Here is a 19473-nt window from a genome sequence, read left to right on the forward strand (position 1 = left end):
GTTGATAAATGTTCACATTAATGCTTTTCAAAAAAAAAAAATGTTCACATTAATGTTAGACAGGTATAGAAGGAGGCACTTTTCCAGGGAAACATGGCCTCTACCTACCCTTGCCTAACTCTAAACTGCCTGAAAGCTTCCTGTATCTTTACCCTTGTCCTTTGTTTCTCAAGATAGAATTTGCCTAAATAAACAGACCAAAAACAAAGAAAAAGGAGGCAGGATGGACCCAAAATGGAATCAAACGTCTGATTTATGATACTGAAAAACATTTTGTTCTTTCCCCTCCTTAAGGAAATAAACTCAATCCTAGTAAAGCTGGCTGTTTGCCTGATTAATCTGATTTGATACTCTCTAGTTTATCTACCCTAACTGTACCCAGTTTCCTTCATTGACAGCGTCTTTAATGCTCTCCAAGCTGTATGAAACTAAAGACCACCCTGGATTTGTTACAGCTGTAAGGCTATCAAAATCATTTTTGTTTTTCTTGATGCAGTTAGGAAGAGTGCAGAAGGGTGGATCAATTTGCATGGGGAAGTAAATTAGAGTTGTACAGTTTCTCTTTTTCATTACACAATTGCTGCTTGAGCATTGTCTACTAACATTGTATAAATAATTGCATCCTTATCAAACTAATGCCAGGAGAGAATTGAGGAAATTAGTAAGTTTCCAGCTATGCTGTTCATATTTCCAAGATTGATTTTCTCATTCCGAATTCTTCTTTCAAGTTACTGGAAGACCGAGTCTTGTAAAGCCATCACCAAAGCTAGTAGTATTTAATTAAAATTAAGAGAGCTGTTGATGAAACTAAGTAGATTTCATATTAATGAAATTTCAGATATCAAATTCCAAGCACTAGCAGATACAAGGATAAGCTGATAACTAGTAAAACGAGGAATTTAAAGAAATACAGATCCTATATATATCAGAATCTAAAAGGTGGGAAATACAATCTGTGACCCACATTTTCCTTTAGGAAAAACAGGGCATTCGATGAGGTTTGACCCAGATTTGTCCACGCACAGATACACCTGGTAAAGCTGGCTGTTCCCTGATGAGTCTTTGTTGCACTCTATCCATGGCGTATACCCTGTTCCTTCTTTTATAGCATCTCTAATGTCCGCCAGGCTGTAAAATTTCCCATTTGGATTGATTCCTGCCACACCCACATTTGTTTTTCTTAGAAAGTACTGTCAGAACAAAGTGCAGAATCTGAATTGGGAGATGCTGTAAGGTATGGATTACCTGCACTTTGAAGACTTTGAAGGAGTTTGGTTTGTTGCTTTAAGCCCAGAGTTGTTTCGAAGTAGTCGTGTTGATCAAGGACAGACTCCGAGCAGGTACCATGTTTCTCCCATTCATGAGTCCAGAAGCTTTCTCCATTGCTGCTAGGACAAGATAGTGATGGCCAATTCTTCCTCATGCTACTGATGAGGTCCGAAATCTGCACATTGTCAAACAGGTTTGACTATGTACTGTGTCCAATAAAGAAAAAACTATCACATAATAAAAGAAGAAACAGCAGGAAATTAGCAAGTTTCCTGCCAAATTTACGGCAAAAAATGGAAGGTAAAACGTTTATTCTGTGATTGATGAGTTGTATATGCATTAAATTCTGTGATTGATGAGTTGTATATGCATTAAATGTTCTCTAATCTGTCATAAACTTATGGCCGGCTTGGACTCTTTGGTCTGTCATAATCCGAACAAATCACTGGGAGACAAAACTGGAATTATAAGATCAAGATTGTTAGGATGTTTTAAGTACCTCGGATTCATTGAAGGGATTGTTAGAATCACAATTTTGAGGGTATGATCCATCGTTGTAGTTAGGCCAAAGCCCATGAATGCCAAAATCGGCTGCAGGCTTCCCTGTTGTAGGGTAGCAACAACTGCTCTTGTCTGAGTCACAGAACGATCCTGGCCACTGCATGCAGAGAGTAATTTACAATGAGAAATGAACAAAGGAAAATAAAAAAAAAACCCAGCAAAAAAAACGAAATAAACAATCAAAACCATGCACTCACTTGTTGAACAAAGTAGAAAAAATCAAAATCTTGAGAAACACCAAGAACTGCCAGGTACTGGCAAACCAAAAGATTGATCAAGACTGAACACTTGGACTTCATCTCTTTTTCCTCCCTCCCCTCACAGCCTGCTTTCTCTTTCTCTCAACTAATTAATGGTTGATTGGTTTGATGATATGTAACGTTGATAATAAAGCTGTTTTTATAGGCAAAAGTGGAAGGTTGCAGACAAGGAATCGGGAGCCGGATATGTTGAGGTTGTTGTCTGATCCTAAATAAGTACAAGATTGCGTTATGTGTGTAACATTTCTTATATGATTGGACTGTGTCGGCTCAATGCCTCAATCTGTCCTATGTTCATATTAAAAGGTAAAAAGGAGGAAAGGAAAAAAGAAGAAACAAAGAAAGAAAAGAAAAAGAGAAGAAACAAAGAAAGAAAAGAAAAAGAGGAAGAGGAAAAAAGAAAAGAAAAAGAAAAAAGGTAAAAAATTGTCCATTGATTTCTTATAGCACAAAGGAACTATTATTCGGTGATTTTTGCTTATTTGAGCATTTTGTTGGACTTTTTTCGATCTAATGGGGAAGGATTGGCTGAGGTCTCTTAGACGAGGTTTTTTTTTTTTTATCCTTTTTAGGTTGTTTTTGTAGTAGTTTCACTTTGTTACTTTCTTTTCACTCTTTAGGAGAGAAGTTGAGTCTCTTTTTATTCGGTGATTCCCTTGCTTCTAGTTGATGATCCTGCTTGTAACTGTTTTGTTGGCACAATCGTTTTTTAAGGGCTTTTTGAGTTAGGATCTGTGTTTCACTTTTTTTTTTCATTGCTTCTCTCCATTAAAGGTATTCGATTTTTTTCTTTTGATGATTTCTCTTGTTGCTTTGATATTGGTTTTGGAGGGAAGCTAGGATCTTTTTTATCTGCTCTTTAGTTGTTTTTTTATGTTCTTGTTGCTCATTTCCTTGTAAGACTTGTTTTTGTTTAGAGGTCATCTTTGAGTTTATGCTCGACATGCTTTTTGGCTCAAGTTAGGGTCTCTCTCATTATTTATATATATATATATATATATATATATATATATTTTTAAAAAAAAAGGAAAAAGTAAATTGTTNCTCATTTCCTTGTAAGACTTGTTTTTGTTTAGAGGTCATCTTTGAGTTTATGCTCGACATGCTTTTTGGCTCAAGTTAGGGTCTCTCTCATTATTTATATATATATATATATATATATATATATATATTTAAAAAAAAAGGAAAAAAGAGTGGAAACATAGAATAGGAAAAAAAAGAAAAAGGAAGAAAGGAAAAAAAGAGAAATGACAACAGAAAAAATGGAAAAAAAAGGAAATCAATAAAAAAAAGGGGGAAAAGAAAGACAAAACAAAAGAAGAAATAAAATAAACAAAGAAGAAAAAATAAATGAAGAAAGGGATTAAGTTCTTTGTTGTGTCAAGCAAAAAGGGAAAGGGAAAGAAGTTGTGATTTCTCCCTTACTGGGGGTGTGATGGGTTGCGAGTTAATCTTGAAGGTTGAGGAGGTCAAGAGTTTTTAAGATTATCAATTTGGTTGATTGAGAGGTAAGGAAGGCATGTTTGGGGGCTCACTGGGGGGTTTTTTCACTTAGGGAGGAAGGTGTTTTGAGCTTTTATTTATTATTATTATTTTTTTAATGTCTCTTTCTGTTAGTTCTTTTTGATTTGAGTGTAATTTTTCTAGTTGCTTGGATGTTTTCTTAAAAGATTCTCCTTGTTTGAGTGAGGGATTTTGTCATGAATGCTTTGGGATGAGAGGATTTCGAGGAGGAAGGATTTCCTTTTTCAAGGTTGGGGGCCTTGTTTTCTTTGGGTGGTTCTTTTGCTAGTCTTTCGCAGATTTTCTCTACGAGTTGATGGGTTCTTGTGTCCTCTTTTTGGATGATGCATTGACTCTCCCTTGCTTCAGCTTTACAGAGGACTTCTTTGCATGAGTTATGTTCTTCAAGGTGTGTTGGTATGGCGGGGAGTGGGGATGTGTTTCGAAAGCTCTTGCGCTGAACCTATGATGAATTCAATCCTGTCTAGGTTGGCTTGTCTAAGATACTATGGTTAACGCTGCCAATAAGGGTTTTTGTTGATGATACGATCCCTTGGGGTTTTTGTTTCTGTTCTGCGAATTGCCAGGCTGCTTTTAGATCATGGGTCTCTTGGATTCGATTGTTTGGACTCTGTTGTCCGTTGGACCTTTTTTTTGATCCTCTTGCTGTTCGTTGCCACTAAGTTTCCGTTTTAAGGCTTTTCAGTTTGATGATTGGTGCTACTTTTGTTTTGAATGATCTTCTCCCATGTTTCCTAAGTGATTCTTTTATTGTGTAACTTTTGATGGCACGAGTAAGGTTGACTTCACATGATAAGATCCTTGCTGTGGGAGTTTTTTCTTGTTTGTTGGGTAGGGGGTTTTGTTATTTGCAATTGAATAGAATTAGGGCAATTTTTGTTTTTTGGCACCTCTTCTTGTTTATGGTGCAATGCTGCTAATTTCTCTTTGAGCAGATTCTTTTTGGTGCAGGTGTACAGGTTCCATCCAGCCTAAGCAACTATTATGCCAAGAGTCTTTTAGGCAATTAAGACAAAAGATTTAAAGTGGCAGGTCGAAAGGTTGGCTCAATAAAACTTCACCTTTTTAAAAAAAAAAAACCCATTCTTCAACTTTTTTGGCATGTAAATATGCACTCACCATTTTAATTCACATCTCCTAATTTTCTCTTCTGCTGACCAAATTTTCAGAATCTAGTTGGCCAATAAAATTTTTCTGTCCTTCTTTAGTACCTTATGCGACATCCCATATATAATTATGCGTCACATATTCTGTCTTATATTATCAATCAAAGACCTTTAGCCTGTAAACCCTGAACTCAAAATCGTGACTTCCATGATTGGAACACGTAAGCTACCACATACATGATTATTCTCAATCGACAAAGTCAAAGTAAAAGTCTTGGGTTCATATTTTATTTGAGGCTTTGAAAATTGTATGGTCCTGGCAAAGCTGCCAATCAATTATTAGTTTGAGAGTATACCATTTTTCTTTCCCCTTCCGCAGCACCAACACCTGCAGTTGCTGCTGGCCGACATGGATCAAACAAGACCACCGTTCACACTATACGCACTAAGGGTTTTTCACTTCTCCTCGTCTTCGTCTTCACCCATCACATTTACCTACAAATTTTCCCTCACCGGGTCCGGCTGAGGAGGCCCTTTGTGAACTTGACCATAACCCCAAAGGGAAAGAATCCATAAATGAACATTTACTCGAGTTTCATGTGAAATACTATGTATATATGCTGAATAAATTCAATGGATTATCAAAGATTCATGTATTTTAGAATTGTAGCAAATAGGTATATTCAATCAATTTACAAAAATGGTAAGTGATTTGAATTTAGTAAGGGTGAGTAATTGATTAGTTCAATTGATTTGGTCCGTTATAATTAAAAATAAAATAAATTAAATATTTTTAAAAATCGATCTAAATTGATTAAATTAAAAAAAAAAAACAGAACCGGTTGAATATTGAATTAGTTCTCGATTTTGGACAAAAAAATAGAAATTTTGTCACTTTTATCTTTTATAAATTACAATATTAACATTTATAAATTTTATTCATAATTATATTTTTATTCTTTAATTATATTTCATCCATAATCTTTTACTATTTTGATTTAATAGTTTTAATTACTTAAACTCAATTTTGTTACACTTAGTCTTTACATTGTTATTAAAATAAGAGTCACGAACAATTGGTAAAGTTGTGAAAATTTTACCATTCAGCTTTGATGATATGTCATTTTGATGATTAGCCGGCATGAAAGCTGAATTTAGTTATAAAATTTTAATATCATTGTCGATTAATCAATTTTGGAAAACATAGACTGCATCTGCATGCATGTAGTTCATAATTTTTGTAATGGCCATTGGCTACATGCATAATAAATGATAAAATTAGCAATTTTCTCGTTTTAGTGTGGATATATGTGGCAAACTAATTATAATAATCATATACAATAAATCTAATTTGCGATACAAATAAAAGTAATATAATAATCTCTTTCACCTATAACAATTTATTTGATTCAAAATAAAATAAAATAGAACTTAATTGAATGTAATAAAAAATAAAAAAAATAAAAACTTATTTGAATTTTTATGAGATTACATATTATAACTTTTCCTTATTATTACAAGGGAAAAAAAAGGTCTAATTAGTTACTAATCCAGCTCAACATCAGGAATGCTGTACAACAGTAGCTAAGTTTGCCACTGACCAAATATGGCTTATGGAAGACAAATAACTGGAACTGGAATCAACCTAGGCAGCTCTTTAGTCCTTGGGTGACACAAATCATGGCCAATTAATCTTCAGCTGGAACATTGTAGTAGTTGGTAGTAGTTCTCCAACAAGGCAACATTGGGAGGTTGTTCTTCACCAGTGATGATTACACATTTGAGTTTTATGATCTGTGTTACCAGAAATCGCCACAAGAGCACTTTCCATCTCTGAAGTGATGGAATCGTTGGACATCTCTGAGAATTATCTGCCTATCGAATATTTGCGATATGAGTTTAGCAGCAGCATGGCAATCCCCACAGACCCGGAGGTTCTTCACCACACGAATTGTTGATCCAGGGGGAGTGTTTAACAGCCCATACGCAATGGCCAGTTTTTCACTATGATATCTAAGTGAAATTTCTTTCTCTTCTTCTCCCATTTCTGGATGAAAAACTAGAGAAGTATCAGGTACATAGCCAACCATCTTCAATTCCTTCATTAACTCATCGAGCGCCTTATGCAGAGATGTTGAAACAGTATTCACCCCATCCCCAGAGAAGAATTCATGCACCACATTGTCCACCTCTATAGAGCTACAACCAGGAACCTTTACCACCCCTCTATCTTTCATCAATTTCCTAAGGAAATCCACATCTTCCCATCTCCCAGCTCTTGCACACAAGTTGGACAAGATTACATAATCTCCACCATGAGAGTCATCTAATTCAAAAATTCGTTCAATCACCCTCTTTCCTAATTCCACATCACCATGACTACTACAAGCAGCTAACAATGTTCGCCATAGTATTGGTGTAGGCTTGATAGGCAATTCATCAATGAACTTATAAGCCTCATCTATGCGTCCTGTTCGACCAAGTAAATCCACCATACACCCATAATGCTTAATACCAGGAACAATGCCATACTTATTGGTTATACTAGAAAAACACCCCCAACCTTCCTCCACTAGTCCATTATGACTACAAGCATATAAGAGGCCCAAAAATGTGATCTCATCAGGTTGCACCCCTGCCTTTCTCATCTCTTCAAACGTTTCTATGGCTTTATAACCCTTCCCATGAGTTGCAAATGCCACGATCATCGCTGACCAAGCTGGTGTATCTCTTAAAGTAATGTTCTCAAACACACAAACTGCGTCCTCCAAGCTGCCACACTTTGCATACATATCAATAATCGCGGTGCTTACTTTAATATATTTATCAAACCCGTGTTTATTAACATATTCATGTATCCACTTCCCCAAATCCAACGCTCCTAATAAAGCACAGCAAGACAGAACACTTAACATGGTAACATCAGTAGGCTTCAAACTCTTAACTTGCAATTCACGAAACAACGACAAGGCCTCATTTGGTCTGCTACATTTAGCATAACCAGTAATAATAGCATTGTAAGAAATAACACAAGGATCCAACATCTTATCAAAGACTCTCCGAGCCGAATCCAAATCATTACACTCAGTATACATACTAATAAGGCTTGGACATATGTAAATGTTATGATTAAGCCCAAGCTTAATCACAAGGCAATGAATTTGTTTACCTTCTTCCAAGGCTTTAGAACTCGAACAAGCTTTAAGAACAGATGGGAAAGTGTAGTCATCAGGCAGGAAACCAAAGGAAAGAAGCTGAGAAACGAGGGGGATGGCTTGGGTTGGGGTATTTGAACGGGAATAGCCACGAGCCATGGTGTTGAAAAGGACAATATCAGGTTGGGAAACTTTGTCAAATACTTTGTGGGCATATTCCATGGAGGTAAAAGTTGGGTTCTTGGTACAGAAATTGATGAGTTTGGTAAGGAAAGTGATGTCATTTTGGAGATGGGTTTTGATTGCAAAGGCTTGGATTTGCTTCACTTCTCTCAAAGAGGCGCATTTGGGTAGAAGAGAAAGAGGGTTTTGTGGTGGGTTTATAGGCTCAATCGTTGAGATTTTTCCACTGGGTTTTGAAGGAGGAATTGAAGTTATCGGAGTTGGGGCTGCTGCCATAGCAACAGATATGCTACGCTAGAAAGCAGAAATCTTTTTGTTTTAAAGGTTTTGTGGAGGGAAGCCTAAAGAAGTAAAGATAAGAACTATACCCCTTTTTTAATGAAAAAATCCGATACATTCATGGATATTAAATTAAAACCTTCTGACCATTCCAGCTCTGCCACGTAACTGATTTGTACAATCCTTTGGTACAAGTCAACATACTCTAAATTGTGCGAAGAAATTGAACTGAAAAAGGCAAGGCAAGCATGCGAACATGGACCCTGAGTTGAGTGGTTTTAGATTCCTCGGAGACTCCGTTTTTAGGGTTCACGTATGTTTTTTTTTTTTTCTCTCTTTCCCTCAGATATTTTTGATATTTCGTCGTCAGTTTGTCTCTTCCATTCTTTAAAAACATGTGCTTTCTGGTAATTCCCAGAGCTTTTATTTTTATTCTCTTCTTACCATTTGTTTATTTTTGTCACTTTATCTTTTCTGGGTATCAACTTTTTTTCCCAATTTTAAACTTGGCAATGGTGTTTCAATGCTTTCTTGCTTCAGATGGTTGCAAATGTTAGTGGGTTGTGTTTCATTGCATCTTCAGATTCATTTTTTATTTTTATTTCAAGTTCTTGATTCATGTCACTAGGAACTGATGCTGGGTTCTGATAACTGTAACTCAATGATTGTTTCATCATTTGTTTGATCATTTACTTTAACATTGATGTCTGGTTTTTTTTTTTTCTGCTAATTGTTCTTTACTGTTAGAGTTTATTTATTTTTAACTATGTTTAATCTTTCCTGGAAAAACAGATGTAATGCGTAGTTACTAGCTATAGACTCATTTCCTCATTGTTCCGTGCTTTGCTGTAAACAATTCGAAATGACCATCAAAGAGAGGCGATATTTTGAAAATGTTTCACAAAAGAAGAAGATCGTGGTGTTCGAATCTCAGAAAGAAAAGTTGATTGAGGCTGCCCCAGAAGAGCTGCTTGTGCAGGGAGGTCGGAGGAAGAAACAATGGAATGGAACTACACATCAATGGGATGCTGCACTTCGTGCAAATGGCAGCCAAACTGCTGAGCTTTGGCCTCAAGGGTGTGAGGTAGGGAGACAAGTTGAAGATGAAAGAGTTTGTCGTAGTGAAGAAAGGTTATTGGTTGAGGGAGGCAATAATCGTCTGTTGATCCTTGCGAACTCTGCTGAATTAATGTCAGAATCTGAGGATAGTTTACGTAGAGTACATGTAAATCGTCAAGGTTATGAAGGTTAGTACCTCAAAATTTTGGAAAATTTTCTGGTTAGTTTCAATTTTATCAGGTGTATGACTCATGTTATGTCGCTAAATATCCTGTTGTGTTTTAGCAGATGTAGGATAAGTATGAAACAGAGCAAGTGAAGATAGTTTTGTTATAACAGTAGGCTACATATTTCTGATATGCATTGACTTAGTTTATATACATAGCAAAACTTAACAAGTAAGCTTTGAACAGTAGCTAGGCACAAGAATACACACTAATCATCACATAAGTCATTCACTAGATGCATAGCTATCATAATTAGACAGAAGGCTAGCTGTCTTAATACAAAATGGTCACGTATGGTCCTAAGGTTAATAGCATGCACTGATGTGGTTTTCAATGCAAGTTCTATTTCAACATATCCATCATCAATGTTAGATTCTACCATGGAGGCTCAACATTTGGAAGAAAATGTTAATGATGTTATGGCTACATATAATGGTACAGCTCTCCAACAATTCATGGCTTTTGACCCAGCAAAAAAATTCATGGCTTTTGTGACATGTTTATCTAGTAACACATTTTCACAACTTCTTCTAAAAGTATCTGGGCTTTTTTTTAGATGAAAATTGGGATAAAGTTGATGAAGTACCCTTAATTGCTCATGAGAGAAACAAGAAGGGAGGATCTCATTGTGAAGGAAAAGTGCCCCGCTTAAGTCAAATTCAGCGTCAAGCTTGCCTTAAAAGCCAATCATTGCAACAGAGCATCCAAGAGGACACTTGTGGGTGCATGCAAAGAAGTAAAACTCGCCTGACTCAAATTCGCCGTCTAGCTCGCTCAGGAAATCATGTTCTAGGGAAAGAGGATAGTGCAGGATGTTCACATGGCAAGTTGCCAGGAGGGATAACTCGCCTGAGTCAGATTCGGCGTCAAGCTCGGTCTACAAACAATTGCTCACTGCAAGAACGAACTGAGGAGCATATGCACGGGCATTTAGATTGCCAATATCATGAAGGTAATTTATTAGGAGATATAGATAGGACTAGGAAGGCATGCATGAATTAAGTGTTTTTAATTTTGGGATAGCAATTCTTTTTCAACAATGGATGCTGCTAGGCAGAAACTGGTGCTTAGTGGTAGGCACTTAGCATTATAGAAAAATATACCTTTGGTCACCTTCCACCTTGTATCACCTTGCACTTACCAACTGTATCCAAAGTTTCTCCAGGCAGAGCAGGTGTATGATCAAGTTTTAGATTTCATGTTAGCTGCTTGCTTATTTTTCCTGGTTCCCCTGTATTTCTATCAGATCTCCAGAAGGTAGATGCAGCTGCAGAACAATGTGCAAAGCTAGACAGCTGCCAAGTGATTGGAACTTCTTCCTCCTCTTGTTCTGGTAACAAGTTCCGGAGCTTTTCATCCAATAGTTCCTATATGCCTGAAATTTATGAGTGGTTTTTGTAATCTTTGAATTATTGGTTGTGGATTTGGTTTCAAGAAGTAGAAAGGAAATTTAAATAGAGAAGTAGGTTCAGGCCTTGAAATTGTGGATTTTGTTATCTTGGTTTGAAGAATGAGCATAGACACTTATAATTTAGAAAGTCGTGCCAAGTTATGCAACCTGAGCCGGTAGCAGGGAGCTGGATGATGATCACTCTTTGCTCAAAGGGGATAATATCTGTAACCTGTTGATTCTTTATTCCATGACCTGATAATTTCTGCTGAAAAGGGATAATTTCACTGACCTGAAAAATTTAAACGTTTCAAAATTAAAAAATATATATTATCTCCCTTAATATGATATTAGTAGAAAAGTGTGTCATTTTCCACTGCTTTGAAAAAGCATCCTGTCGGTATTGCTAGTTCTTCAAGCAACACTGCCATCTTTTTGACAAAATCTTGCACCATTAGACTACCAATAGTTAATGACTTAATGATTCTTGTTCCTTTCATAGTTTCCGTTTTAGGTGTAAACAATTTTGGCACTAACATTTCAAGGTCATTAACAGTAAATGCAGAAAATGTGGACAAGATGATATTTGAGAAAGGAACACTACGCTTAAGCCAATTAAGACGCAAAGCTCGTTTGGGAAATGCTGATTTGGTTGCAAAGAGAAATACTGGATAGCTGTAACGTATGCATATATTTTTAGCTTTTAATGCAATAAACATCATTTGCTTACTCTTAAGTCATTAATAGCAATACTTTTAATGCAACATTTGCAGAAAGAATTAATATGCGAGTTCAGCCTGGATTTTTTGGCTAAGAAAGTAGAGGTAAATCCTTCAGCTTCCATTTGGAAAGGGTTCTAACTTTCCCCGTTTGCTTTTCCTCGTTATAACTCATGTGTTATGCATGGTGGTTTGACATGGAATCATGGCTAGTTAACTCAATGCTATAGTTGTCATTGGCATGCTCTGAAACCAAGATTCACTTTCAACATAGGCTAAGCTCAGACATATAGTAATGAAGAAATGCATCCCAATGAAATATCTATTGCAGTGTGATGGGATTAGCTAATGAGTTGGATCAAAGTTCTATTCGTTAGATATTTAGTTGTTTAAATTTTCTGATGCTAGGCAATGCCAATCTAAGCTGGTGCACATTTGCATCAAAAGGAGGGGAAACTGGAGGTTAGTTCTAGGGAGGGAGTTCCTTGAGTTGAAAGCAGTTAAGATAGTTGTGTTACTTTAAGGTTCTATGATCCTTAAGTTGACTATTTGATCAGGTTAGTAAGTGAAGATGATACAGTGGCCAGCCTACAAGAACTTTATATTTATTCATGCTTCCAAATTGAGAAATTTTGAAAACTTTTTCTTTCCTTAAGTTGTATATAGAAGGCACTCTTTTACCCTTAAATTCCACTGCCAGCATTAATCTTAATGTCATCTGCTTCAGTTTGCTCGACCAAGCTTTCAGTATTTACTGCCTATAAAATCTATATCGAAGCATCTAACATCAAAAGTACATGCAGACAATTTTAGCTACATAAACTTACCATCTAATGTCTATTACATTACATCATGTGCCTTAAAAATTTCAGTTTGATTTGGATGCAGAAGAAACTTGTAAAGAAGACATTGCCTTTGTGTCTGAAGTTTGAGGTTAGAAGATCAAGGGGCTTCAAGCTGTGTCCTTAGGCTATACTGCATACACTATGCTTATTAGATTTTAACATTGACAGATATCATAGGGAAATTCGCAATACATTTTGAAATAGAAATACATTGAATCATAATGACCTTTCCCTCTCTCTGTACAGCTAAGATAGTTGTTAATACTTTGTTTATATATGGAACATATCTTTCTCTTTCCTTTTACTTGCTCTGCAATTTTTAGCTTCTATGTTTTTCCACGCTGTGGTTGGTATAGTAACTTTTTGTTTGATCTCAGATCGATAACTAATCATCTTAACTTTCTTTCAATTCTTGCATGAACTCTTTCCAAGGATTGTTCTTGCAACATCTCCTTGTATGCATTTATTACTGCTATGGATGAGGCAGCTACCAAAATCCCGACAAGTATTATCAGTTTGAACCCAAAGTTTCGAGCAGCTTTGTTAATATCAGACATAAATGTTCTGCTTGTCTCATTGCTTATTGCATAGACTCCTAACAAGGATTGATCCTTATTGATCCATATACATATACTATTGTTTGTCTGACTTTTGTTCTGATATCTCTCATCTTATTAATAAAAAGCTTGGGTTACTATCCATGTCAAATGATTCATAGATGGTTAACAATTTGCTTTACGGAAATGAAGGCTCCCACTGCACTTATAAAAGACCTAGCCACCAAAATGGTAACAATTATTACCAACTCGAACTTAAATTTTCAAGCAGTTTTGTTAGTTTTAAGGTAGCACAGGCATGTTAGTAATATAGAGGCAGTGACACTCAAGAATGATCCGATGAATGCCATCACATAGGCGAAAAATGGTTTGTTTAAGGCAACAATGACAGTGCTGATCACTAGAGCTGTTCTAATGATGATACTTAGAGACCTGTTGTTGCGGAAGAGTGATTTTTCTTCAATGGTAGTGACAATTGGAATAGTTATAATAGCATATTTTGTGAGGTGATTGATTAGAGTAGTTTATATTGTTATTTTTGTGCTGATCTTTTGGATAGGATGGTTTAATGGCACTTGAGACTTTAGATGTTCTCCATACGTCAAGTAGCCTGGAACAGCCATTGATCCATAGCTGATGGTGCTTGTGATGAAGCAGACAAGTAAAACCTGCAACAAGATAAAACACAACTTGAAAGATGAGATGATGTTAATACAAAACAAGATTTTGTGTAGTTCATACTGATAGAATCCAAGACAGATTTTGCAGGAAATAGTCTCCAAGTAGAAGTCTAGAATATTGTTTCTTGCCTTAAATAACCGGCTTCTGTCTTTCATTGAATTGCATAATGTGTGGAAAACTGACTGCCCATGATAACAGAAGGTAAACATGCATATAGCAGTGGGCATTTCTCTCCAATTCAAAAGCACATTGCTTTCATGGAACCCCACTTCGTTCACCGCTCCAACCCAAAAGATGCAAACAACAAGGATAAAAGAAGCTAAAACCCCACCTGCAAAAACATAGGCAAGCATACCCAAACTCTTCAACCATGTAGTTGGCAGAACCACGTGGGAAGTCAGTAGAACAAAGGCTTGCCTTCCTCCAATTTTCACCCCGGCAACTTTGAACCCCATGTTTGGAAACAGCTTGTTTAGGTTGTCACCTTCTAACATCAGAAACTCAACTGCAACCAGGTACAGCTCAAGATATATGAACAGCGATACAATTGCTCTCCCTTTGTATCCAAAAGCATGCTCACCTATATCCGGATAGGTTTTGACGAGGGGATTCAAATCCATGCAGCGTCGAAGAAGTAGTCCTGTGTACCAACAGAGAACAGCTACCAGGATAAGAAGCAATAAGCGTAACCATCCTCCTTGAGCAAGTGCATATGGAATTGACAGTATTCCTACGCCTGAGAGAAATAGTAATGAGCTTGATCATTACAGTATTTCTAAATATTGACCAATGAAAATGGAAGTAAAGGATTCATGCGGTAGACATAATTATTGGGACTATGTCTTTATTTGATGAAGCTGTTCTATCACTTCCTAGGTTCCTATTCTAAAGATGGTAATTCAAATTCTTTGGTTTCTTCATATACTGTAAAGAAACAGAAATTAACCTTGTTTATCAAGACCATGTATAAATTTTCTTACAACATGAGGACGAGAATATTAGCATAAAGACATGAACACAGCACTTCTGTGAAGACCTGGAAAGGTTGTGACAAATGACCCTGGCCCTCAGGAGCTACTATAGGAAAGGGGAACGTGATATCCGGACTAGTCATCCAAGTAAACTGGCATAGTTTAGGGTGCCTTTGAATGCTTACTTTTCTGCAACTTACCCTATGAATTTATCCTACACATTTAATATCAGAGAAAGAGAGAAACCTGATAAGGCATTGAGCCCATTGAAACAAGTTCTAAGGAAGCTTGTGCCTCTGCCTTGCTGCTGTGGCTGTGGAAACTCATTTTGGCTCTCTAATTTCTCATCAGATTCAGCAACAAGGCAGAGGCACAAGCTTCCTTAGAACTTGTTTCAATGGGCTCAATGCCTTAACAGGTTTCTCTCTTCCTCTGATATTAAATGTGCAGGATAAATTCTTTTCAAAAAAAAAATTTCTCATCAGCTTTCGAGATGTCCATCTTGTGCCACTCATGAACCCACAATGTATGTTGCATATACATGCATATAGGAGGTGTGTTGAGAAAAATCAGGAAATAAAATATTATAACGTTCCCCATACGATTAAAGGCCTGAATTTAAGGATATCCAAGCTCAAACTTGAGAGGCTTTCAATGAGTTAAAGCATTACAAAAACCTCCAGCTGCTTCTCTACATAATGCCGCAAAAAACAGCCTCCTGCACACTTTAATCATGCTTTAAACGAATCCTGTCCGTATCTCCCTCGTAGATTGATCGTGTCTTAAGCAACTCCCGACAGCCGTCGATGCAAAACAGATCAAGAATGTACATAAATTCCTGTCTCCAGTGTCCAAATTAAGATAGACTTCACTCATTGTCCACCGCCACCATGTAGACGCAGAGTTCCTTTTCTAGTCAGCCTCCTTCTGAAACCATAATCCACAGTTCATGGCTTGTGTGACATGCTTATCTAGTAACACATTTTCACAACTTCTTCTAAAAGTATCTGGTTTGTTTTTTAGATAAGAATTGGGATAAATTTGACGAAGTACCCCTAATTGCTCATCAGAGAAACGAGAAGGAAGGATCTCATTGCGAAGGAAAAGTGCCCCGCTTAAGTCAAATTCAGCGTCAAGCTTGCCTTAAAAACCAATCATTCATGCAACAGAGCATCCAAGAGGACACTTGCGGGTGCATGCAAAGAATTGCATACAACTCGCCTAACTCAAATTCGCCGTCTAGCTCAATAGGGAAATGGGAAAGAGGATACTGCAGGATGTTCACATGGCAAGGTGCCAGGAAGGATGACTCGCCTGAGTCAGATTCGGCGTCAAGCTCGGTCTACAAACAATTGCTCACTGCAAGAACGAACTGGGGAGCATATACTATGCTTATTAGATTTTAACATCGACAGATATCATGGGGAAATTCGGGATACGTTTTGAAATAGAAATGCATTCAATCATGATGATCTTTCCCTCTCTCTGTACAGCTAAGATATTTGTCAATACTTTATTTATAGATAGAACTTATATTTCCTTTTCCTTTTACTTCCTCTGCCTTTTTTAGCTTCTATGTTTTGCCATGCTGTGGTTGGTATAGTAACTTTTTGTTTGATCTCTGATCGATAACTAATTATGCGCTTTTCCCCCTTTTATATCTGCTGAAGCTTGATCTCCACAAAACTGGATGGAATGAAACTCAGATACATGTTTTTCCTATCTTAACTTTCTTTCAAGGATTGTTGTTGCAACATCTCCTTGTATACATTTATTTCTGCTATGAATGAGGCAGCTACCAAAATCCCAACAAGTATTATCAGCAAGAACCCCAAGTTTTGAGCAGCTTTGTTAATATCAGACATAAATGTTCTGCTTGTCTGATTGCTTATTGCATATACTCCTAGCAAGGATTGATCTTTCTTGACCCATATACATATAGTATTACTTATCTGACTTTTGTTCTTATATCTCTCATCTTACCGATAAATAGCTTGGGTTACTATCCACTTCAAATGATTCATAGATGGCTAACAATTTGCTTTATGGAAGTGAAGGTTCCCACTACACCTATAAAAGACCCGGCCACCAAAATGGTAACAATTATTACCAACTCGAACCCAAATTTTTGAGCAGTTTTGTTAGTTTTAAGGTAGCACAGGCATGGCAGTAATATCGAGGAGGTGACACTCAAGAACGATCCGATGAATGCCATAATGTAGCCGAAAAATGGGACGGTTAAGGCAACAATGACAGTGCTGATCACAAGAGCTGTTCTAATGATGATGCTTAGAGACCTGCTGTTGCCGAAGAGTGATTTTTCTTCAATGGCTGTAGTAATTGGAGCAGTTATGATAGCATATTTTGTGAGGGGATTGATTACAGTTGTATAGATTGCTATTTTTGTGCTGATCGTTTTGATAGGGAGGTTTAATGTCACTTGAGACTTCAAATGTTCTCCGTACATCAGGTAGCCTAGAACAGCCATTGATACATAGTTGATGGTGCTTGTGATGAAGCAGACAAATAAAACCTGCAACAAGATAAAACACAACATGAAAGATAAGATGATGTTAATACAGAACAAGATCTTGCGTAGTTCATACTGATAGAATCCAGGACAGATTTTGCAGGAAATTATCTCTTCCCCTTGCATCACTAAGTAGGAAGTCCAGAATATTGGTTCTTACATTAGAGAACCGGCTTCTGTCTCTCATTGAGCTGCATAATGTGGGGAAAACTGAATGCCCACAATAACAGAAGGTAAACATGCTTATAGCAATAGGCATTCCTCTCCAATTCAAAAGTACATTGCTTTCATGAAACCCCACTCCGTCCACTGCTCCAACCCAAAAGATGCAAACAACAAGGATAAAAGAAGCCAAAACCCCACCTGCAGAAACATAGGCAAGCATACCCAAACTCTTCAACCATGTAGTTGGAAGAACCACGAGGGAAGTCAGTAGAACAAAGGCTTGCCTTCCTCCAATTTTCAGACCGGCAACTTTGAACCCCATGTTTGGAAACAGCTTGTCTAGATTGTCACCTTCTAATATCAGAAACTCAACTGCAACCAGGTACAGCTCAAGATACATGAACAGCGATACAATAGCTCTCCCTTTGTATCCAAAAGCATGCTCACCAATATCCGGATAGGTTTTGATGAGGGGATTCAAATCCATGCAGCGTTGAAGAAGTAGTCCAGTGTACCAACAGAGAACAGCTACCAGGACAAGAAGCAATAAGCTTAACCATCCGCCTTGAGCAAGTGCATATGGAATTGACAGTATTCCTACGCCTGAGAGACAGAGTAGTGAGCTTGATCATTACAGTATTTCTAAATATTGACCAATGAAAATGGAAGTAAATGATTCATGCGGTAGACATAATTATTGGGACTATGTCTTTATTTGATGAAGCTGTTCTATCACTTCCTAGATTCCTATTCTACGATGGTAATTCAAATTCTTTGGCTTCTTCATATACTGTAAAGAACAGAAATTAACCTTGTTTAATCAAGACCATGTATAAATTTTCTTACAGCACGAGGAAGAGAATATTAGCACAAAAAAATGAACATAGCACTTCTGTGAAGACCTGGAAAGGTTGTGACAAATGACCCTGGCCCTTAGGAGCTAATATAGGAATGGGGAACATGATATCTGGACCTAGTCATCCAGGTAAACTGGTATAGTTTAGGGTGCCTTTGAATGCTTACTTTTCTGCAATTTGCCCTATGAATTTATCCTGCACATTTAATATCAGAGGAAGAGAGAAACCTGATAAGGCATTGAGCCCATTGAAACAAGTTCTAAGGAAGCTTGTGCCTCTGCCTTGTTGCTGTGGCTGTGGAAGCTCATTTTGGCTCTCTAATTTCTCAGCTTTCGAGATGTCCATCTTGTGCCACTCAGGAACCCACAATGTTGCATATATATAAGAGGAATAGGTCGATGTTTGTTGTTTTGATGTTGACAAGTATGCACATCCATTATTTTCTTCTATTAGAATAAATTGCTTGGTTTGTGGGAGGAGTGAGTGAAGATGAGTAGATGCCCATTCAACTTTAACAGGAAAAAGCATCAGAAATGTGGGGTGATATCCTTGGCTTAGGGTGATAATTACAATGCAGCTTTCAAAAGGAAAAACCCACTCACATGCTACATTTAATGTTTGATATATCTTAGTTCCTTTTCTTTGAGGGTTGTTGTTGTTGGCGGAGGAGATAAGGCCTTTCCTGTTTGACTCATGCAACTTTCATGCATCCCAACCTATATGTTGAAAAGATTAGTCCTTAATGGTAACCTCTATCTGCTGTTCCACTAAATGAAGCAGCTGTTTATAGAACTTAAACATTTCTCCATCAGCTAATTTTAGCTATAATTGGGTGCTTCACACATGAATTTATAATGCAGAAGGGATATACATTTTTGTTCCAGTCTTTCCAATATTATGTGGTAGAATCTGAATCTATCAGAGAATTAAGCTGGGAGGACACTGCAGGAAGACTAGTCCTTACCATCATAATTTAATTCCTACCAGAATAATGTTTTCTCCTGGTGAATGCTAAAAGATGATTAAACTATTTCAGCGTCAAGCACTAAAAATTTAGCCCCACAACCCTGTAATTTCTGCATTTTCTTTTGACATTGCTTGCAATCAACTCTCCCAGTAACTGTCATGCAAGTTT

General features: G+C 37.1%; 5 protein-coding genes across 9 annotated transcripts; 1 reads left to right on the forward strand and 4 right to left on the reverse strand.

Annotated features, from left to right (window-relative positions):
• On the reverse strand, positions 799 to 2267 carry LOC18610391 (ribonuclease 1). The gene is made up of 4 exons (XM_007046019.2): positions 2028 to 2267; positions 1769 to 1927; positions 1246 to 1444; positions 799 to 1156 (listed from the first exon to the last, which is right to left on the reverse strand). The coding sequence occupies exons 1-4, from the start codon at positions 2127 to 2129 to the stop codon at positions 933 to 935; spliced, it is 684 nt and encodes a 227-aa protein (XP_007046081.2). The 5' UTR covers positions 2130 to 2267; the 3' UTR covers positions 799 to 932.
• Positions 6208 to 8427, reverse strand: LOC18610392 (pentatricopeptide repeat-containing protein At2g02980, chloroplastic). The gene has a single exon (XM_018114655.1). It carries the CDS (start codon positions 8332 to 8334, stop codon positions 6520 to 6522), a length of 1815 nt encoding a protein of 604 aa, XP_017970144.1. The 5' UTR covers positions 8335 to 8427; the 3' UTR covers positions 6208 to 6519.
• LOC18610393 lies at positions 8558 to 12881 on the forward strand. Of its 5 annotated transcripts, none has more exons than XM_007046022.2 (7): positions 8558 to 8744; positions 9130 to 9584; positions 10180 to 10575; positions 10870 to 10956; positions 11570 to 11695; positions 11778 to 11837; positions 12621 to 12881. In XM_007046022.2, the coding sequence occupies exons 2-5, from the start codon at positions 9200 to 9202 to the stop codon at positions 11686 to 11688; spliced, it is 987 nt and encodes a 328-aa protein (XP_007046084.2). In that variant the 5' UTR covers positions 8558 to 8744; positions 9130 to 9199; the 3' UTR covers positions 11689 to 11695; positions 11778 to 11837; positions 12621 to 12881. The 5 variants fall into 5 exon arrangements, with proteins under 5 accessions (XP_007046084.2, XP_017972104.1, XP_007046083.2 ...); XM_018116615.1 differs by having other exon boundaries at positions 12624 to 12881; XM_007046021.2 differs by having other exon boundaries at positions 11787 to 11837.
• On the reverse strand, positions 13736 to 15083 carry LOC18610394 (vacuolar amino acid transporter 1). Its single transcript, XM_018115019.1, has 3 exons — positions 15033 to 15083; positions 13876 to 14551; positions 13736 to 13802 (listed from the first exon to the last, which is right to left on the reverse strand). The coding sequence occupies exons 2-3, from the start codon at positions 14433 to 14435 to the stop codon at positions 13736 to 13738; spliced, it is 627 nt and encodes a 208-aa protein (XP_017970508.1). The 5' UTR covers positions 14436 to 14551; positions 15033 to 15083.
• Positions 16414 to 18937, reverse strand: LOC18610395 (vacuolar amino acid transporter 1). The gene is made up of 3 exons (XM_007046028.2): positions 18566 to 18937; positions 17477 to 18084; positions 16414 to 17319 (listed from the first exon to the last, which is right to left on the reverse strand). The coding sequence occupies exons 1-3, from the start codon at positions 18864 to 18866 to the stop codon at positions 16807 to 16809; spliced, it is 1422 nt and encodes a 473-aa protein (XP_007046090.2). The 5' UTR covers positions 18867 to 18937; the 3' UTR covers positions 16414 to 16806.

The sequence above is a fragment of the Theobroma cacao genome, chromosome 2 (assembly GCF_000208745.1).
Source record: "Theobroma cacao cultivar B97-61/B2 chromosome 2, Criollo_cocoa_genome_V2, whole genome shotgun sequence".
NCBI classification, from domain to species: Eukaryota; Viridiplantae; Streptophyta; class Magnoliopsida; order Malvales; family Malvaceae; genus Theobroma; species Theobroma cacao.

Excerpts from the sequence above, each read along its gene's own strand:
- LOC18610391 (XM_007046019.2), bottom strand. The coding sequence starts at position 2,129 with ATGAAGTCCAAGTGTTCAGTCTTGATCAATCTTTTGGTTTGCCAGTAC. Across the intron at positions 1,928-2,027 it reads TTTTCTACTTTGTTCAACAA|TGGCCAGGATCGTTCTGTGA; the intron begins GTGAGTGCATGG and ends CTCTGCATGCAG. Across the intron at positions 1,445-1,768 it reads ATCCCTTCAATGAATCCGAG|ATTTCGGACCTCATCAGTAG; the intron begins GTACTTAAAACA and ends GACAATGTGCAG.
- LOC18610392 (XM_018114655.1), bottom strand. The coding sequence starts at position 8,334 with ATGGCAGCAGCCCCAACTCCGATAACTTCAATTCCTCCTTCAAAACCC.
- LOC18610393 (XM_007046022.2), top strand. The coding sequence starts at position 9,200 with ATGACCATCAAAGAGAGGCGATATTTTGAAAATGTTTCACAAAAGAAG. Across the intron at positions 10,576-10,869 it reads AGATTGCCAATATCATGAAG|ATCTCCAGAAGGTAGATGCA; the intron begins GTAATTTATTAG and ends TATTTCTATCAG. Across the intron at positions 10,957-11,569 it reads TTCTTCCTCCTCTTGTTCTG|TAAATGCAGAAAATGTGGAC; the intron begins GTAACAAGTTCC and ends GGTCATTAACAG.
- LOC18610394 (XM_018115019.1), bottom strand. The coding sequence starts at position 14,435 with ATGGATTTGAATCCCCTCGTCAAAACCTATCCGGATATAGGTGAGCAT. Across the intron at positions 13,803-13,875 it reads ATCTGTCTTGGATTCTATCA|GTTTTACTTGTCTGCTTCAT; the intron begins GTATGAACTACA and ends ATCTTGTTGCAG.
- LOC18610395 (XM_007046028.2), bottom strand. The coding sequence starts at position 18,866 with ATGCTTTTTCCTGTTAAAGTTGAATGGGCATCTACTCATCTTCACTCA. Across the intron at positions 18,085-18,565 it reads TGGGCTCAATGCCTTATCAG|GCGTAGGAATACTGTCAATT; the intron begins GTTTCTCTCTTC and ends TCTGTCTCTCAG. Across the intron at positions 17,320-17,476 it reads ACAGAAGCCGGTTCTCTAAT|GTTTTATTTGTCTGCTTCAT; the intron begins GTAAGAACCAAT and ends ATCTTGTTGCAG.